Source organism: Tympanuchus pallidicinctus, unplaced genomic scaffold (assembly GCF_026119805.1).
Source record: "Tympanuchus pallidicinctus isolate F22 unplaced genomic scaffold, pur_lepc_1.0 scaffold2, whole genome shotgun sequence".
In the NCBI taxonomy this organism is placed as follows: Eukaryota; Metazoa; Chordata; class Aves; order Galliformes; family Phasianidae; genus Tympanuchus; species Tympanuchus pallidicinctus.
This window is the reverse complement of record NW_026294721.1, coordinates 16,790,416-16,810,069: the sequence shown is the minus strand read 5'-3', so window position 1 is coordinate 16,810,069 and position 19,654 is coordinate 16,790,416. Positions and strand designations below refer to the sequence as shown.

The following is a 19,654-nucleotide window of genomic DNA, read 5'->3' as shown; positions in this document are numbered from 1 at the left end:
AAGAGTTACTGATTAATGCATGGGCAACATGTAGAGATCTTAATGTTTAGCTAATATGTAGCTTGTTAATATTCCATGTAAGCTGTTTAATCTCTGAAAATCTTTGGAGTATCAAACTGCTAATGTGATATTTAGAAATCTTTTTGCCATAACCATTTCTTTAATTACAGTAGTGCAGTTAAAACTGCAAAATTGCAGTTAAAAGTAATTAGATACAATTTATTATTTTACATAATTCAGCACTAATTTCCTTCTTCTGATTTCCATGTAAATTTGTTTCTGATTTATACTTCAGATGTCGTGGAACTTAAGTTTGTTTTTGATTTTTTGCAGTGTTACATTCATTCCTTATTTTTTAAATAATGTTACATTAACAAGGGAGATATGGACATACAAGGGGATCCACTGTTATAATTATTTTTTTCCTCTACTCCTGGAAAGTCCTGCATAATTCTGAGTACAAGACCAGGAAATTCAAGTTAAATTGATGGGCCTTTGTGGGCTAGTCATATTAACAGTATTGAGTTATCGGTACTGAAGAAGTGTTCTGATAGAAATTGATGATCAAAAGCAGGACAAAAACCTTTCAGTTCTGCTGAACCGTTCAGTTCTGCTTTGTAATTCACTGTGAAGCTTCTTGGGGCAACGCTTTGTGTTTTAGTAGGTCCAGAAAAAGTTCAGACTTCTGATAAAATGCGTTCTGCAGCAGCAAGCTGGATATGTGGCTTGACCAGCCTTTTAACATGAGTGCTAGTTTAATTTGCATATTTAATGACTTGCAAAATTTTTGTGACAGTGCAATTGTGCTTCTGTGTCACCAGTTAATTGCATTGCTTTTTTTGTAGGTTATTCCTCCATGAGAGGTGTATTTTTTAAAGAATTTCTAAATAGCATATCATTTCAGGATGGGACACCATATTGATCCTGAATTGCTTCCCCCCCTAAATATTGCATTCATTATTTAGCAGCTTCAAGGTGAGCTTAGACACTTTAGTCTACTTTGGATGCAATGAGTTAAGAATAATATCTGTCAAAATGATTGCCCAGAAGGGCAATGTTAGCATTATCAATCTATTTCAGCCACTAGCTTCATTGTAATTCAGAACAAATTTTTAGGAGAATCAAATTCTAATTGCTAAACTGAAAATTGTGATGATGGTTCTCTAAAATTAAGGAATGAAAGGTAAGTTGTCTGATACCCTGAACTCCTTATGAATCTTTTTTAAGCCAACCGATCAGGTTTTCTTTTATTGTGTGATATGTGACTTAATGTGACTTAAAGTGTTGAGATGAGAACTAGAAATATCTGTGGACTGCTGTACCGAACATAAGTATGTGAATGGCAGTGAACCAACCCTCAGAACTCAGATATGCCTTTGTACTTTCATGGACTGCAGAAATTCTGTAGAAGCTCAAAACCAAAACCTTGAAAATATGTGAATATGAGAGTATTCGACTCTCCAGTGTTTTTAAAAGACAGAGTTGAAATTAAACAGGGTTTGAGGATCTTTGCTGGAGTGTATTGATAATGCTTTATTCTGAACCAAGTGAAAAAATGTATGAGTAAAAATAATAAGCATATATCTGTTTTGGCTGTTAATATCTGGGATGTAAAGCAGAGAAGTCTTTCCTCAGTGCTTAACTGGAGGGGAGCATCTGTGGATAAATATGACTCATCAAAGTACAGTTACATAACCCTTGATGGAATATTACTTAACCAGCTTGCCATCTTTGTGCTTAAAAAGGACTTCAGAAGGCAACAGAAGATGTTGGAGAACAGGCGTGACTTCTCATTTTCTACTAGTGCTAAGCAAAATTTTGAGTAGAAATTTCTCTTATAAACATCTGCTCTTCTGTTCTTTTTTCTCTACACTATCTTTTTAATATTATTAGTGAAACAGAACAGAAATACAGTGGACAAAATTGGACAGACTTCAGTACAGGTTCATCCGGTTGTCTTCAGATCCAGCAAAAGTTTTGGAGTAGAGCTCTGCTCATTACTAACGAGGTGGAAGAAAGTTTGCTGACAATTCTTGCTGCAGGGAATCAGGGCTCTGTATGAGTGTTTTCATGACCAAGTAGTTATTAACTTTCATTTTTCAACAGGTTGTTGTGTCCACTAACATTGCTGAGACATCATTAACAATAGATGGCGTTGTGTTTGTGATCGATCCTGGCTTTGCAAAACAAAAGGTAAATAGTTGATCTGGTTTGATTGGGTAATTCTTCTTTGTAAACATTTTGACAGGTCTTACTCGATTGAAATCTCAGTGCTTAATTTTTTTTCCCTTTTTTAAACTTGGCTACAACAGTGTAAAACAGCTCAGTAGAGCTCTAGCCTTCAAAAATTGGAGTAAGAGCATTTGAAGTTGTGTAGAATATGAATTTCCTAAATGCTTGATGACTGAAAATAAACAAAATTGGTGCTGGAAGTTACGTGTTTAAGTCATGTTAGCATGGGAAACTCTAGCACTAAAATGAGAAGAGAGAAGTAATAAATACCTAGGCTAGTGTTGTTTCTTGTCAGTGTTCATTGGATGCTCTTGCAGCTCTGAAAATCACACACCATGAAGCATTTCTTAGAACATGAAGGGACATTCAGAGAACTGAAGTAGATTGCTTGTAGTCAAACCAAGAACTAAATGAAGTATACATTTCAAGCTTTTTGAACTTCATTTAATTCTTTCACTCGTAACTGTCTTAATATCTTGGTTTCTTAAGGCTTTTCCTTTAACACTCATGCACATTGTCAACCTTTCTCACTTCTGCAGAATGAAATAAAGCAGAATGTGAGTACAGGCAAAGCAGCTTAATACACAAGTTGCAATAATTTAGGTTTAACTCTTTCTGTGAGTAACTCTTTCTGTGAGTAGTTCTTCTGGCTGAATACCATCTGTAATAAGAACTGAAGGTTTTTGAGTATGGTGTAAACCATACCACCATAAACCACCTGTTTATACCAGGGGGGTGTTAGACCATGAATTGAAGGAGGTTTTCATCTGAACTTGATTTTTTTCTTCTGTTTCATGAACTTTGAGGGTGGGCTGCTGCTTATGTATAACTGCATTGAAAATACTGCAGTATATCAGAGTATTTTTTATGTGAAAATCAACGTGTGGCCCTGAAGTAATCTTGCTTTATAATTGGTGTGATTTTACAGTTGCATTCAAGCCTTGATGTTACATTTCTCTGACCTGTAGAATAGAATTATTCAACCTTATAATTGTATCAAGACAACTTGTTTTTGCGTGGAATTACTTGAGCATCAAGAGTGTGTTTAGAACAAATTAGACACATTAGTTCTGCCATGAAAATCTTATCTAAAAATACACACACATTTAAGGACGATGGGAAGCCTGGCAGGAGATGATATTAATAAAAGAATTAAAAGTAACTGCTGTTTTCTAGGCAGTTGTGAAGCTTTTTGTCAACTGATTCAAAGGATTATGGAGCCAAAATTGTTTTTCCCTTTCAGATTCATACTGCTCATGATTTCCTAGTCCAAACTTGCATTTGAAAATAAATTTAAAGCTCTCTTTATTTTTGGGATAAGTGTTTACTATGAGTGATGTTCATTCATCTCCTTTTCCTGCTCCTATTCTACTTTGAAATAGGTATATAATCCTCGTATCAGAGTGGAGTCTCTCTTGGTGACTGCAATTAGTAAAGCTTCTGCTCAGCAGCGGGCTGGCCGTGCTGGTCGTACTAGACCAGGCAAGTGCTTCAGGCTTTACACAGAGAAGGCTTACAAAACTGAAATGCAGGTAAGATTACTCTTTCTGGAGTGCATCTGTAACAGCACTTGGTCTGAGTAGCCAATTGTTGTGTTGCCAAGCAAAATCAAATGCCTGTACCTCCGAGCACCAAACTACACAGTACTGTCAATTTTTTTTTTTCTTCCCTTAGGATAATACGTACCCTGAGATTTTGAGGTCTAACTTAGGATCTGTAGTGTTGCAGCTCAAGAAGCTTGGTATAGATGATTTGGTGCACTTTGATTTTATGGATCCTCCAGGTATTTGTTTCATATTTTCTTGTCTGCTGTGGGCATAGACAACTTCTGCAATCTTTAATTTTGTTGAATATTTTATATGACATGAAATGTTATTTTCTTACTGAAACAAGTATCTTAATAACAGTTTGCCTAAGAGCTTCCAGTGGAAACAGGAAATCTACTGAATGCCCCTTACCTGCAAGGATATGACAGAATTATGTGCATTAAAAAATGTGTTGCTGGTGAATTTTTTACTCATCACCTTGATTACACTTTCTAATTGCACATCAGTTAACTGCATGTAAATAAAATTGGCTAGCATTTTTAAAGCTGAACACATGCTTTTTGGATTAATTTAAAAAATTAACGTGAATCTAGTAAAAGTATTAAATGTTAGAAATACCTTGAGAATAGCAGGATTGTGTTGTAAATTAAGCTCACAGATCAGCTTTCTATAAATACGTCAAAGCTGGTTGAGTTTTTCCACCTAAAATAAAAATGTCTATAAGCATTTAAGCAGTTTTACTGAACTGCATTGTTAGCACAGTGCTGTGTGGTGTGTATGCTAGCTTAGCAGGCATCCATATTCTTTTTTGTTTTATTCTTGGGGGCTTAATATATACTTGTAAGAAATGCAGATTTAAGGGAAGTTCTTGAAGGTTCAGATTCAGTAAAACACATGGTTGAAGTTCTGGGACTGTACCCAGTTTGTTTTCTGTTGAACAAGAAGATGTCAGTGCTCTGGGACAGTATTGATATTACTATGTGAATATTTAACAATGCTTCTGCTGCTTGAATCTTGACAACTGGTACTCTTCAAATATTCAAAGACTCTTGAACCAGTTAGTAGCTGTTTTACAGAAGTGATTTTTATCTACTAGTTCATTCATATCTGTGTGTGTATTTGGATTTGGTAACAATTTTGTGTTTGGAAGCCAGCTGAATGGAGAGTGAAAAAAAGTCGTCTGTGCATTTTTGTTCTTGCTTATTAATAGCACTTTGATTAATACAACTACCTAAATATTTCTTTCAGCTCCTGAAACTCTGATGAGAGCCTTAGAGCTCTTGAATTATCTGGCTGCTTTAAATGACGATGGAGACTTGACTGAGTTGGGATCCATGATGGCTGAATTTCCACTGGACCCACAACTGGCTAAAATGGTTATTGCAAGTTGTGACTACAACTGTTCTAACGAGGTCCTATCTATTACTGCCATGTTGTCAGGTAATATTAGGGAAAGGGATACCAAAGTGCAAATCTTCAGTTTGGGGGAAGTTTGAGCTTTCCACATCAAAAACACAAGCAATCTGAAGTTATTTTTAATAAAAGCTGATTTGTCAGAAATTTAATCCATCACGGGTTTGCTTGTAGACCTGCAGCAAATAATCATTAATGTTAAGAAATCAACACGCATCGATAGGATCAAACTTTTTGATTAACTTTTAGTTAAACTGTGTTTATTAGATTTAATAGAACATTTCAGTCTAGTGGTATGTAAATTTATTTTTAGTTTCATAATCAGGACTAAAAATGTCGACTCAACCATTCTGCTTTTAAGGCAGTGAAATCCATTCTCTGTTAAGGAGAAATATCAAAGTGCATTCTTCTGCACGGTGATACATGCCAGTATTTCCAAAAAAATTAGAGCACAAATTATATTGAACTGCTAAACTTGTACGTGATATGATTTTTAGTCATTAATTTTATTGGGAAGCTAGAAAGCATTCATTACTTTTAAAGGAAGGAAAGCAAGTTTGGGGGAGGGTGTATATTTTTGATAGTTAATTTGTGTGCACAGCTGTACTTTGCATAAAGTGAATAGTCCTGTCATTACAGCTGCTTGTCGAGAGAGATCTTGAGAGAAAAATGTTGTTGAGCAAGCCTTGCGTCTCATTCTCCACTTTACGTAGAACTGACTTCATTTTCTAGTTGGTCTCTCTAGGACAAGCAGCAAGATCTTGTTCTTAGGAAAGTCAGGATGTTCTGTATTTGCAATTATTGCAATGTCTCTAGGGTTTGTTATTTAACAGGCTCTTTGCAGTTGAACTACTGGTTATGTGCTTAACTTGGACAATGAGAAAAAATAATCTGAGTTTAAAATCTGCTTTGGTTAAGTCTTACAGTATATTTATATGAAAGTTTTTTTTTTTTAAGCAAGCTAAAATGTTTGTTGAGAGTTATGATTGTTCAGACTCAGAGCAGATGGGCAGGGCAGAATCTTTAATTTTTTAAATTAACGGTAGGCTTAATTGCGGAGGTGGTGGTAGGTTGGTGCCTGTCTTTCTCTTGCCCCCAACTCTTCCCTACCCACCCCAGAAATAGCTACTAAAAGAAAATCAGAAGTCCAGGATTTGTCTGTTGTAGTCAGTTGATTTGGCTTAGTCCTTTTTCTATTGACATTTTTTACAACCCTTTTTGTAAGGTAGTGTTTTTCTATGCTTTTTTTTTTTTTTTAAGACATTTGTCTTGAAGCTGGTTACTGTCGAGATAGTAACTAGAACTCTACGTAAAGATTTAACAGCCTCATATTTGTGGTCTGTTTTCCACACAGATTTTTTTTTTTAAACAGGTGATGCAGCATCTGGTAGACAGTATACATAATAATGCCTTAAGTGCATACATAGATTGGCTGGATGTGGATAGGAATCCAAGTATTAATAGTTTGGACTAAAATGAAAGCTGCATACCAGAAAAGAATAGAGAATAGTATAGCATAAATCAGCAGATTAAAAACTTGTAGTTAATTTAGAAGTTACTGTAGAGTTCTGTTGTCTTGCCATGGGATTTCACATATCTAACTTCTCCATAGAGCAAGTGCTACTAATCAAAACAGTGAAGTATTCCAACTTACTCTGTTACTGATTTTTACTTTTATTAGTGTATTTGAAACTAAAACACTCTATATTTTTGCTTCCAAAAAGAGGACATAAAACATGGCGTATTTACTTTGCACCTGCATTTCAGTTTTATTTACTGCATTAGACTTTCTGGTTTGTTACCATGTGATTCAGTGTTATTTGCATTTTTCTGAAGTTACATCTAGTATTCAATTCAATATACTTCTGAAATGCAGTGGTTCTTGGGATTTTATGGGATTTAAAAATGAACACCCAAAGGCTGTCATCTGTTGGGGACAGATGAGATTAGATTTAAGTTATGAGCAGGCTACTGTAGTCTTGGGGAAAAAATGAATGATTTTAGTGTTGGCTGCAAAATTAATGCTTCTTCGGCATTAGTTTCATTGAAATTTAAACTCTTAAAAATTACATCTTCAGTGTGGCCTCCCTAAACTGCTTTTTTCTCCTGTTCATCTCTGTAAAGTAAGATCTATAACCGCTTTGAATGTATTGCAAATTTGTATTGAAATTGCAAACCTGTAAGAATGTTGACAGACCGCAAATATTATTGTAGCAAGCTTAATTCATGGTCTTCGGTGGTCTGCACTTGGAAAGGGAATGTTAAAACTATTTTTTTATTCAGCTCAGAATAAGACCAAATCGGACTTTGGAGAGTGTAACAGTGGGCAGAGATCATCACATCACAGTTTTTATTTCAAGTAGTGTCAGAGGACGGTTTAACCTTCCACCACTACCGCTACCATCACAACTTTGTCTTGGTATTTTCATTCACGTGTGCTTCTGTATACCAGTGCTGATAACGATACCATGTTGGGAAGATGACTGTACTGGTATGTTCTGTTTAGTAGCAGACTTGTAATAAAGCTAACGCTTGTGTAGACTGTGATAGTGAGTATAGTTCCAGAATTACCTTCTGCTCTTATCCACTGCAGAGGACAGAGGCTTTCTGAGAAAGCAAACTTGCATTTCCAGTGTTCTGTTATATGATACTAGTTCCTGGTAGAGCTATCAGCACTGGGCCTTGAACCAAGATCTATTGAGAATTCCAGTATATTTAGGTAACATTGATGGCCTTCAGAATAGAGATTTTGATGCCTACGTTTAATTCTATTAAAATAATCAGGTACTCTGTAGATTTGAAACCCTCTTGTCTTACAGATGTGGTTAGGTGTTGATGTACCAAATCAAGGTAGTAAACAGTCCAAGATGCAGTTGGAGGCCATCCTGCCCTGCCCTATGCTCTGTGAACTGACCTAGCTAGGCCTTGTTCCTCTATCTGTGAATGCGTGACTCATCGATATGGGCGTTTGTGTTGGGCCCATACCAACCTTGTTTAGTCCCACAGTGTTTTGTTCGTCCCACGGAAGCAAAGAAAGCAGCAGATGAAGCCAAGATGAGGTTTGCCCACATTGATGGAGATCATCTGACGCTGCTGAACGTCTACCATGCTTTCAAACAAAGTAAGTGTGTGCCTGTTGTAGCAAAATCACTTCATGTTTTCTATGCGGGCAGCTTTTGTTCCCCAGTTCTGTGGGCAGTTGAGAGACTAGGTAGGGCCTTCTTATACTATTCTATTATAATTATTAATATTTTCTTTTAAGTATGTAAAAGAGCTAATTAAATGCTACTTTCTTTAGGAGAGAGAATCAAAACCTGGTAAAGAGATCATGTTTAAAAAAAGAAAGTCTGGAATCAGGCCAGGCTTTTAAATCAATGTTGGTAACCTTGAACAGGAGGAAGCAAGCTTTGCCATAATTAAGAAATATTGGAAACTTGTTATCTGATGCTAATCATAGAAAAGCATAATTGTTCAGTAACTTTTCGGGGTGAGCAGTACAGAAAATGTGTAATTTATCCTGGTTGTAAATCTAAAGATGAGTTAATCTGGTTGGAAGTAAAAAGTAATGTTTTATGATCTAGCTGTGTTTGTTGTGAACGGATGAAAAAAGCAACAAAAGTAAAAACTTAGTAGTCATTTCTGTTGTAGTTTTGATATAGGAATTCTGTGTCAAAACAATTCAAACACTGTTTATCTTGTAATCAAGGGTGTCTTAAAAATTAAACACACCAATGTATGTATTCAGAACTGTCTTAAAAAAAAACCAAAAGCTTAAACTTCTAATTAAAACTTGCAGCTGGGAGATACCTATCAATTGGTTCTGTTAATTGTTTAGATAACAGGATCCAAATTGTCTTGAAGGTATCTTGTATGTATGTTCCTGAGCCGATGCTTTCCTGCTCAGGTTAGTCTTCTCTTCCTTAATGAACCCAGCCTTAGATAATTCATCAAAGGAAAATGACTGTTTGATGTCCTTGGCAGTAACTTAATATGTGATGAGGTCAGGGCCTAAATCTCTCAGGGCTACCTGCTGGAGTTGTTCTGTTTCTAAAAATACATGGAACCAAAATGTGGAGAACTTGGGCTGAAAAGTCAGGACCTTTGGAATATAAGAAATACATGTTTGTCTGCTCCACTTAATATGGGCTGCATATAAAACTATGAAGCAGCACTGTCTACTTGAACGTGCAGTTTGAACTTCAGTTTTGCATGACGTAAAGTAGAAAATTGGGTCTGTTGCCTTTTTTTGTAGTTAAAATGCATCCAAATACAGTAAATGTGACACATTTTGCTTTTAATCTGCTGGGAATTTTTTTTAAGACTTCAGTTGTACAGTAAAAATAGCTACTTTTTAGTCATTATAACATTTTGCATTAGTAAAGTTCACAACTGCATTGTAGAATTCTGGTGTAGAAATACCTTCTGTAGTGAGTTGGGTACATTTTGCCACACATTTCAATGGTTTTTAAAAGTTGGACAAAATTTGTAGGCTGCTTAACAGTCTCTTTGAAGACCAAGTGGTGTCAGTTTTCAGGGCATTCATCCACTTGTCTGCCCCTTTTTTTCCTGACTGTTTTACCAAGTCCTTCTGTAAATATTTCACAGAATCATGTATTTTTATATCACAAACATGCTATGTATGTATATAATAATATATATTTTATATATACTAGCACACTTTCAAATGTACTGAGTTTAATTATCAGTAGCATTTTTTTTGTCAGAAATTGGGGAGCTTTTAAAACACATAGTTAAGTGAGAAAGTATTTCATTTCTGGAAGAGCCTATGCACTTCAGCCTCTTCCTTTTTAAAAAAAAATCTACTGCATGGCTGGATAGATCTGTGGTTCTGCAGTCTTTTTAGCACAGAATTGCATGGGAATAGTCTTCTGTTGGCATTTTACTGTGGAATGGAGTTTTCTCATATTCAGAATCAGAATAAAAAACACAAGTACAGTTTGTACCTTGAACAATATGAAACAGTTGTGGGTCATGTTGAAGCACACAGTTCAGATGCCATGGAAAGCACTGTGCTGTGATACTTAACGAATTTCACGTTTGCTGTGTTGTGTATCAAGAGGTTCAGCGTGTTTGACTTTAAACTTAGGCTGTGAGATGAAGTGCAGAAGCAACTTAAGCTTTCCTTCAATTATTTAACCCTCTCATTTACATAATGCCAATTAAGTGAACTTTATAACTTGCTTTGCATTTCTACGACTCTGTTCAAGAGAATTTAAGTTGCTAGGATTGGTTTTGTTGGGCTGCTGAGCTAGCAAATACTAGAATAATGTTACTTGAAGACTAGTACAGGTGGCAGGGGGAGCTAGGTTTCTCAGAGTTAAATGTGTAGTTCTTTTAAGACAGCAATCAAACTGTTTTGTAATATCTCTTACTAGAGCTACCAGAAATAGTAAAAAGAGTAACTTTAACCATGGAGAATTCACAGTTGTGTTACTGATGCTGTATTTTACAAGTTGCTTGCTTTTACTTAAGCTACTGTGAGGTGCATTACACTTAGCATTGGACTGGTGTGTTTGTGTACCTCTTCAACAGTTACTCAGTGGCTTCATTGTAAGGGTTTGGTTTATGACCTGTAATTATGTACCACTGTATTGTCTATTTATTGCATTGTTACAGTTAAAATAATAAAGAATGCAGCGTTTTTTTTATGTTGAATTGCATTTTATGTTGCAGATTTTGAAGACTCTTTCTAATTGCAATACAGGTGAAATGTGCAAAATTCATTGCTGTGGTATTTCAGCAAAACATCAGTGGTTGTGCATTCACTATGTTGAAGAGTGGGGAAAGACTAATTTTCTTTTGTTTCCTGAATGGAAAACAATGTAGACAGGATATCTAATGAAAGAAATCCACGGAATAGGCTAAAGCTGTTACCACTCACTTAAAAAAAAAAAAAAAAAAAAAAAAAAAAAAGTTATGGGTATCTTTTCCTGTTGCTCATCTGACTGATCAATTACTTGCTGTTTTATTTACTGATTGGGATTGGATAAAATACTTATTTTTGATTCACGTTTTCTTAATATTGCAGATCATGAGTCGGTTCAGTGGTGCTATGACAACTTCATTAACTACAGGTCCCTGATGTCTGCAGACAACGTACGCCAGCAGCTGTCACGAATCATGGATAGATTTAATTTGCCTCGTAGAAGCACAGACTTTACCAGCCGAGACTATTATATCAATATAAGAAAGGCATTAGTTACTGGGTATTTCATGCAGGTATGTGTGTGTTTTCGTAGGGAAGCAGTTTAGATTCATATTGCTTTTGTGTTAGCGTGGTTGCTATCACTCATCAAAACTTGAGGAATGTTAGTTAAGTAGTATATGGCTGTCTGTATTACCACCTAGTCTTTGGTAGATTGATTGGTTGTTATTCAGAGTAAAATGTGTAGTCAAACTGTACTTGGTGCAGAAGTTGTAGACAGTCCTGCAAGTTTGGAAAATACAGTTTCTGGCCTGGCCAGTCGGGAGTTGGCAGTGTGAGTACTTACACAGCATTATGAGATCAGTAGTGTGATACATGCCTTGGTAACGTTGGTGCTAGCTGTCTGAGCTTACCACAAAACTTCTGAAGGTGAATCATCATTATCCAATTGAGTAGGAATTAAATTCCTTAATAGCCAGACTGCTTAATCCAATACTCAGAGATTAATTAAATCTCTGCTACCATGGTAGAGGCTTCACTTTCCTGATGAGCCCACTGTTTGATTGTTGTTTTTATCTGTGGTGTCTTAGTAGAGGCAAGCAAGGATGAATGATAAAGAAGAAAATGGTAGCAGGTCTTCCCTCTCTGGGGTCCTTTTCTCCATAGGTGGCTCGCTGAGGCAATCCTAAAAGCTTGTTGTCTTTGACATCCTTTACCAGATTTAATTGTAAGTGGGTAGAATCACAGGGATTAGAAGGACCCTCTGGATGTCATCTAGTTCATCTTGCAGTAAACTATATTTTGCTGCCTCAAACAAACTGAGCAACCTGAGGAGATTTCTAGAAAGATTTCATAGGAAGAGTGTATTTTACTCCCTCACTCAAAATTATTGAGACGAGTCAAGAGATAGCTGTGGTAGATTTGATGAAGGTGCATGAAGTCAAAGCCATTTCAACAGTTTAACTCTTTAATCTCCATGACGCTGTGATGTCTGACCTCAGCTCTGAGCTTTCTTTCACGAATTCCATGTTGCTGTGAGTAATGTTCAGTAGAAAAAATGTTTATAATCCCTGAAACAGAAAATGTTATTTATCTGCAGCTGAAGGACTTAAAAATTAAGTCCGTGTGCGTGTTGTGCCTTCTGTTTGCAGAGATTCTCTGGCGTTCTGGGGGCTCTTGTTGAGAAGAGCTGAGTAGTGAAATGCACACATCAGTTTTATCTACCTAGTACAGGGCATGCACTGAATTGGAAGTGTGAGCAAAGTGTGTTCATGTACAGAGGGTAGGCTGTGCAAGCAGAGTAGTAAGGTCTGGGGGCACAAGCTGGTTAGCTTGAGTCTTCAAGCTCCTGAGTTTAACAGTATAGTTTGTAAGAGAAGAACAGGAGCAGCTACTGTTCTGATACAGTTCTTGACTGCAGTATTTTTTCACCTAATTGCCTGCTGCCCTAAATACAGTCATCAAATTCCTCTTGTTTGGCACTGTAGGAGTATCTGTAGTACTCGAAGCCTGTGGCTGATGTCTGACATGATGTGCCTTCACAATACTTTATTAACTGTTAGAACAAAACCACTTAACTAACAGGAGAGCTGTAAACTTGCCCGCCTTCAGTTGTCTTAGTCACTGATAATTACAGAGTTCATGTTGGTTACTGACCATCTTTTTACCCTTCATATTTCAATACAAACAACTGTGTAGAACAGCTTCTGGAATGACAGAAGTTGCCAATGTGTTAAGTGTATTGTAAAGCTTTTGTGCTGGGTTTCCATTTTCACAGTGGTTTTACAAGGGAGAACCTTTTTCTTGGTTCTTTCTAGTAACTGTTTCAATGTGACACATCTGAATATGCAGAGTATATATAAAATAGAGCAGGAGTACTTGGAAAATCTTTTCAGAAGCTACCCATAAAAATAAAATGCATTGGAAAATTAAAATAGTACAACTGAAGCTTTGATACTTACAATATGTTTTGCTTAAAAATATGTGAAATCAGAGGTGTTAATCATGACAGAAATCCTAGATTTTTTCATGACTTGCTTTTTTGAAGTCTTGCATTGGTATGGTTGTCTTTTTAAGAGCGGGAAATGCCAGTTTGTTAACTAAATTTAAGTGCTTTGGAACAAATATCTTCACATACATCACAGCTCAGAGGTGCGTGTGAGAGAAGTTTGGCTTTCCAAAGGACATTCCAGACCCGTATGTAATCCTACTCCTACAGTAATTGGTATTAAGATAAAGCTACAGTATCAAGGTGGTCACCAGTACATTTAATGGTATTCACTTTTCCCAAGGGATGCAGAATACAATTTTTAATGGCCTTGGAATCACAGTTGCATGACGTAAGAGCAGAAATTTCAGAAATCCAAGCAACAGCTATTGCTCTTCAGTACATACTATCATTCATTCTTTCAAGAAGAAATATGAGAAACAATCAATTCCGTAAACTGTTGAGACCAAGCTGCCAAAATTAGTAGCCTTTGTTATTGTGCATTCAACTTGGACAGTGTTTGATACGTTTATCTCAGAATACGTGGTTGGGCTGAGTTCTGTAATATGATGGATAACATAAGCACACTTCAAACTTCAGGAGTGGAACAGTGACTCAATTCTTTATTAAAAAAAAAAAGCTGTGATGACTTTGGAAACAGTATTGGGGAACCTGGAGCTGGAATGTTCCATGGCTTCTGTTTGAAATTGTTGGACTGATAGAAAGCACTGTATGTTATCAGCTGGTGGGACTTTCTCAGTCTGCAGAGAAGCCTGGGACAGGAAGAGATGCATGGGCTGCCTTGGATCCTTATGATCTTTTTAGGGTTGTGTTTGTGTAGCATACATTATGTAGTCAATAGTGTTTAACTTCTGACTCCTATTTCCAGCCTCATTTGGAAATGTTTCGTATTAATACGTGACAAATTCTTCAAGAAACTCTAGGTTCAGATTTGGTCCCTAGTGCCTTCTTCAGCACTGTTTATTGCTGGAAAATGAACCTGTTTGATAGGCATGCTTGGCATGGTTCTGTGGTTACAGTGGAAGCCTGATTTTTACTTTTTTGACTCTGAAAAAACATGACTGAATCACAGAATGATTGAGGTTGACGATGATTTTGCTCAACCACCAAAACTGACTTCTGTGAAAACGAAATTGGAAGAGTGTCTCATTTCAGAGGTCATTTGTTCTATTCCCCCCGCCCCCCATACCTATGTCCTAGCATCCAGAAGCAAGAATCCTTTTGTGGCGAGTTGTTCAGCCTTTCTAGCCAACCTGCTGTTTGAAGTCTGGGAGAGGGCTCCAGGGAAAGCTGATCTTTTCCTTCAGAACTTTTCTTTAACCAAGCAGATGTCTATATACATTTTGCAGAGCAGTACTTGGGTTTTGTTTTCCTAATCTATAGGAACTTTAGTTGTGCTTTTTTCTTTTCTTTGTTTCTAAAGGTGAAATTTTATTTCCTGTAGTTAGTAAGTCAAGAACACATGCCAGCATGACACTGACCAGTCCTTTGCACCTCTCTCCTCTGCTCCCCATATTCATAGAAAGTGCAGAATTACCAATGTCTTGTTTTTTCCATCCTTCCTGACAATAGGCATCCAGGCTTGTCTTGTGCCATCCTTTCCATGAGACCTCTCTATCAGTTGATTTAAATTTTATTAACTGAATAAAGTAGCAGAAAATAGTTAAAGTTCTCTGCCAAATCAACATGTTACACTGACTTGTTGAAGGGTAAGAGCTAAGGTAAGAGCTTACATAAAGTAGAGTATCTGTATCATATCTACGTATCTAGATACCCTCCTTCTCTTGCTTGTAGATGTATGATAGGTGAGAGCAAGTACCTCTTCCAGGTGCTGGGGAGCCACTGTGCTGTATTTTACAGGCACAGAACTGGCTGCATGCCAGGGGTGCAGAGGTGCATAAGCTGTCTGCTGTGAGTGCTCGTTTGCTCACTTATGTCAGCGTTGGTGCTTTCTAGAGCCCGTTCTAAATTCTTTCAGCATAGCAATCCTACAGGATGCTTGCACCTTCAAAGAAGCAGCAGAATTACCTTTGTCATCAATGCTGAAACATCTCTGTCCAGGAGTGAGCAGGAAGATGTAGTGGCAGACAGCTGGATCATCGCTGCTTGTTGTGGAGCCGTCGCTTCACCGTGTGCGTTTTCATTACAGCACTGCCATTAGTGAACCTGGAATTAGCCATTGTTCTGTCTGCTAACAAGCATTCTTAGGAGAAACATCTCAATAGGGTAAATTCTGCGGGCTTGTTATTGTCTCAAAATTGAAATAAATTGTAATAGTATGTAACCACTGAAAGGTGGCTTAATGCTGATATCAGGATTCTAGGATGACTTTTTTCCTAATTGGAGTTATTCCAGTCTTTTTGCTACTCTAGAAATTTAGAGCTAGCTATGCTTTTCTTTTGCATTTTTATGAATATTCTTAATTAGTTATATCAATCTTTTTACTTCAGAATTGCACAAATAGAACACTTCACTATAAATTATGCAGAAAAGGAAATGGTCGTATGCATTTGAGGAAAAATGTTGCTACTTTTCTGTTTTTAATATGTCTGGGGGTGATTGAGGTGGTAAAGGTAAGTTGTGCTGATTTTTAATTTCAGCAGAACACAGTTTTGTAGAAAAAACTAAAACTGATTGCACTGTCCTTCTGTAGGAGGAGCAGCAGCAGCTAAAACACTCAGATATATTTGTACACATACTTCTGGAAAAAGTGAAATTTATTTTTAAAAACAAAACAAACTGCATAATTCAGCACTCGTGCACTATTGTTGTGCCATGTCTGAAACAGATGAGTTAGTAGTCTGCTCTGGTTTGCAGCTGTACTGCTATTTAATTCTGCAAATTTTGGGTTGAGCTGAATGAAATTAAGCCTGAGTTGCTGTGGGCAGTGCGCTGTTAGTTTCCCTTTAAAAGCGCTTGCGTTGGCTCTCCAGACTTGAAAATAAAATAGCTGTATAATGTCCAAAGTCTGGAGTGAGAACAACTGATGAGTATGGAAGTGAATGTCCTCGGTAGGAATGTCATAATATATAACAGAGAGGCACATTGAAAAGAAAACAGCTTGTTGCAAAGCTCGTGTGGAATTTGAGGTAACAGTTGGATTAGAAATCCTGTGATTTTAATAAATGTGATTTACCCTTGAGAAGGCAAAAAAAAAAAAAAAAAAGAAACGTATGAATTAAAACAATTGAAAAACAATGAAGTATACAGTCTGTATCAGAGGAAAGTAGCTAATGATTATCAGATTAAAAATGTCTTTTCCACATCTTTTTAGCTGTTCTGTTCTGCTTAATCTTTTTATGGTATTTTGGTATATATAAATGATGAAATAACTGTGAGGGTCGTCTTGAATTTCCAGTGTGGGAAGGTTAATTTTAGTTACCTGTACTTCTAGATTAACTGTTCTTACAGGGAACATCCTTCTAAGGATAAGTGATTGCTTTACCAAATCTTAATGAGCTCAGGTATCAGATCATCTTGGTGAGGCAGACATTCTACCCTTTCGCAGAGCAAGAAGCTTGGTCAGGGAGGTTAATTGATTTTTACCAAGGTCGCAGCAGAAGTATGTTGCTGAACCTACATTTTTCAGCTCTGAAGCTTGTGCTGTACCAAGGCTGTTCTTAGTTTTGGACATGTTAAATTTCCCATTCTAACTGGACTGACACTTCTTTTTCCAGGCTCACCATAAGGGAATTTATACAATAATAGATGCATCAATAAAATCACTACTGAAACAGTGCATTAGTAAAAGCTTGAAATGATAACGCAGCTACTGTAGGATCGGTAAGCAGCAGCTGCAGACAGTGTGCTGGAAGGAGTTTTCTGTGCCAGATCGCAACTGATGGTGGTGTTCACAAACCTGTCTGTTAAATATTTCGTTCAATGCTGTTTTTGTTGCTGCTGCACTAATAATTCTTCTTGGTGGTAACTATTTTTATATGTTGCTTGAATGGTATATTAGTGTATACATGGAAGGCAATTAGTAGAAACATCTGGCATCCTGATTGTGTACAAAAATCTGAGTGCTTCAAGTGGTCAAGTAATGTGCTAAATTTAGACAAGGTTTAAAGCTGCAGTGAAGTATTTTGGATGCAGCGCTACTCGAAGTCGCTCAAGCCCTCCCATGCTAATGAATTGTTCTCTTTTTACTTAGGTGGCACACTTGGAACGAACAGGGCATTACTTAACAGTAAAAGATAACCAAGTGGTACAGTTGCATCCTTCCACTGTTCTCGATCACAAACCAGAGTGGGTGCTTTATAATGAGTTTGTCCTAACAACAAAGAACTACATCCGGACATGTACAGACATCAAACCTGAATGGTAAGCAGTTGTGAATTACTGAGAAGTAGATAGACTTTTTTTTTTTCCCCCCATTATAGATGGTCTTTTCACTTTTCATGAATCCAATATTATCAAAGCAGTTTGGGAAATGGCAATTGTATGGACTAGTGAACTTGTAGATGAGATGACTAAAGGTTTTGTTTGTGGATACCAGTTTCTGGTTTTTGGGAGTTGTGTGCAAAACTTAGATGCTCAGGCTCTAGATGCAGTGGAGGGACCTTTGACTTCAGAGCTTGTTAAGTCAGTTCTGGAGGAGCTGCTTAGGGATGCTACGTTTGGGAGAGTGTCCCAGCACTTCTTTGCGTGCCAAAGAGATGCTGGTAGGTGCCTCAAGATGTAGAACCTTTCATGGCAGTTTGTGTCTCTAGTTTTTTGTAAGGATCTGAACCAGGATTCAGTGCTTTCTTAAAATAGGGAGGAAAGATTTAATATTGGTAGAACCTGCCTTGTCATAATACTGCTAGTCAGTAGGATGCATATCAAGAAATTGAGAGGCCTGTACTCGGTCAGTAATGGAGATCGGAATCTTCTCCCCATCTTTAAGGCTATACCTGATCTGTGAAGTTGTAAGCCTGGGGGAATATGGGAGTTTTTTCAGCTGTTGAAGTAGTATGTTGCATAGAAAGGCTTTAAAGATTTGTAAGTCAAGTAGCACATGGTATATAGGATGCTTTCTTTTGTAATTTGATACATAACACTGTTTCAAATCCTTCAGCAGAAATCTTTCTAAACAAGCACTGAAAATGCTGAAACAGAAATACAATATCTCTCTTGACTGGGTTTTTAAGCTTAAACCAGCTAAGAGTTAACTGCTACCTTTGTACAAGCTGCCACTTAGGGTGGGCATAATTGTTTTGGACTTAAGCACAGGATTGAAATTTAAGTGTGTACTCTTTCATTAACCTCAGAAATGCAAGGTGAGGGAAAAAATAAAAGGAAAGTATTTGTTTCAGTCAGTTGTAGAATTTGTAGAGGATGCGTCTTAAAGCCCGGAGTATTAGTAATCCATTTTTCCTTTCTTGACAGGCTGGTGAAAATTGCCCCTCAATACTATGACATGAGCAATTTTCCACAGTGTGAAGCAAAGAGGCAGTTGGATCGCATCATTGCCAAACTTCAGTCCAAGGAATACTCGCAGTACTGAATTCATGCTTTGAACTGAAGTTATTCAGAGGACAGCTTTAAAAGATGAATGGATTCAAAGTTCAAGTTGTGCTCTTCACTTTGGTTCAATAATGGCCTTTTATTTGAAAGCTTTTTAATTTTTCTTTACAGTAAATATTCCATTCTGATTTCATAAATTAAACATTTATGCCTCCCTTTTGTGTTGACACTGTAGCTCATACTGGAAAAGCTGATCAATGTTTTGCAGTTTATTGAAAGTAGTTCTATATATAACAATGTTATAAGCATTTCTTTAGAAATGGTTGAAAATGCTTCTAAAAATGTGATTATCGACCATGGTATGCATGATCGTTGTAATTGTTGACATTCCTTTTAGAAGTTGTGAAATGTTACAACTTGTGCTTATGTAGACACAACCTTCAGCTTCAGTACGAAGGTACTGACTTCAATAAAGTCTATTTATACTAATTTTGTGCCCACAGTATGTCAGTATTTCAGTTATTTTGATGGAAATGTGAGAACCCACTTAGTCTCTCATTGAAGTGTTTTATTGACATGGCGGTAGTATAATACTAAAAAGCACAGATGCTTGAGCAGCAGAATGATGGTGGCATCAATATACTACACGAAGTCTTAATTTCTTGCAAACTTCTTTAAGTTATGTAGAGGATTATTTTTAAAGTGGTTATTTTGCATACCTGCAAATTTCTTTGGAGAATGCTTTCTTGAACCGTTCCCAGATGTTTCCAGGGCAGAGCTGTGGTTTTATGTCCTGTAAGGTGGAGGTGTGTGGCAGTTGGAACTTACCCTACCAGGCGG

The 19,654-nt window shown here is 36.9% G+C and overlaps 1 protein-coding gene across 1 annotated transcript in view; it reads left to right on the top strand.

The window, feature by feature from the left end:
- The window catches only part of DHX15 (DEAH-box helicase 15), a 40,781-nt gene extending 21,478 nt beyond the window's left edge, over positions 1–19,303 (top strand). The window contains exons 7-14 of the mRNA XM_052682425.1: positions 2,107–2,193; positions 3,615–3,764; positions 3,907–4,015; positions 5,028–5,219; positions 8,191–8,313; positions 11,242–11,432; positions 17,520–17,689; positions 18,737–19,303. Of these exons, the coding sequence (XP_052538385.1) occupies positions 2,107–2,193; positions 3,615–3,764; positions 3,907–4,015; positions 5,028–5,219; positions 8,191–8,313; positions 11,242–11,432; positions 17,520–17,689; positions 18,737–18,854 (1,140 nt within the window). The 3' untranslated portion in view covers positions 18,855–19,303. The remainder of the gene's footprint in view (positions 1–2,106; positions 2,194–3,614; positions 3,765–3,906; positions 4,016–5,027; positions 5,220–8,190; positions 8,314–11,241; positions 11,433–17,519; positions 17,690–18,736) is intronic.
- Positions 19,304–19,654: the final 351 nt, after the last annotated feature.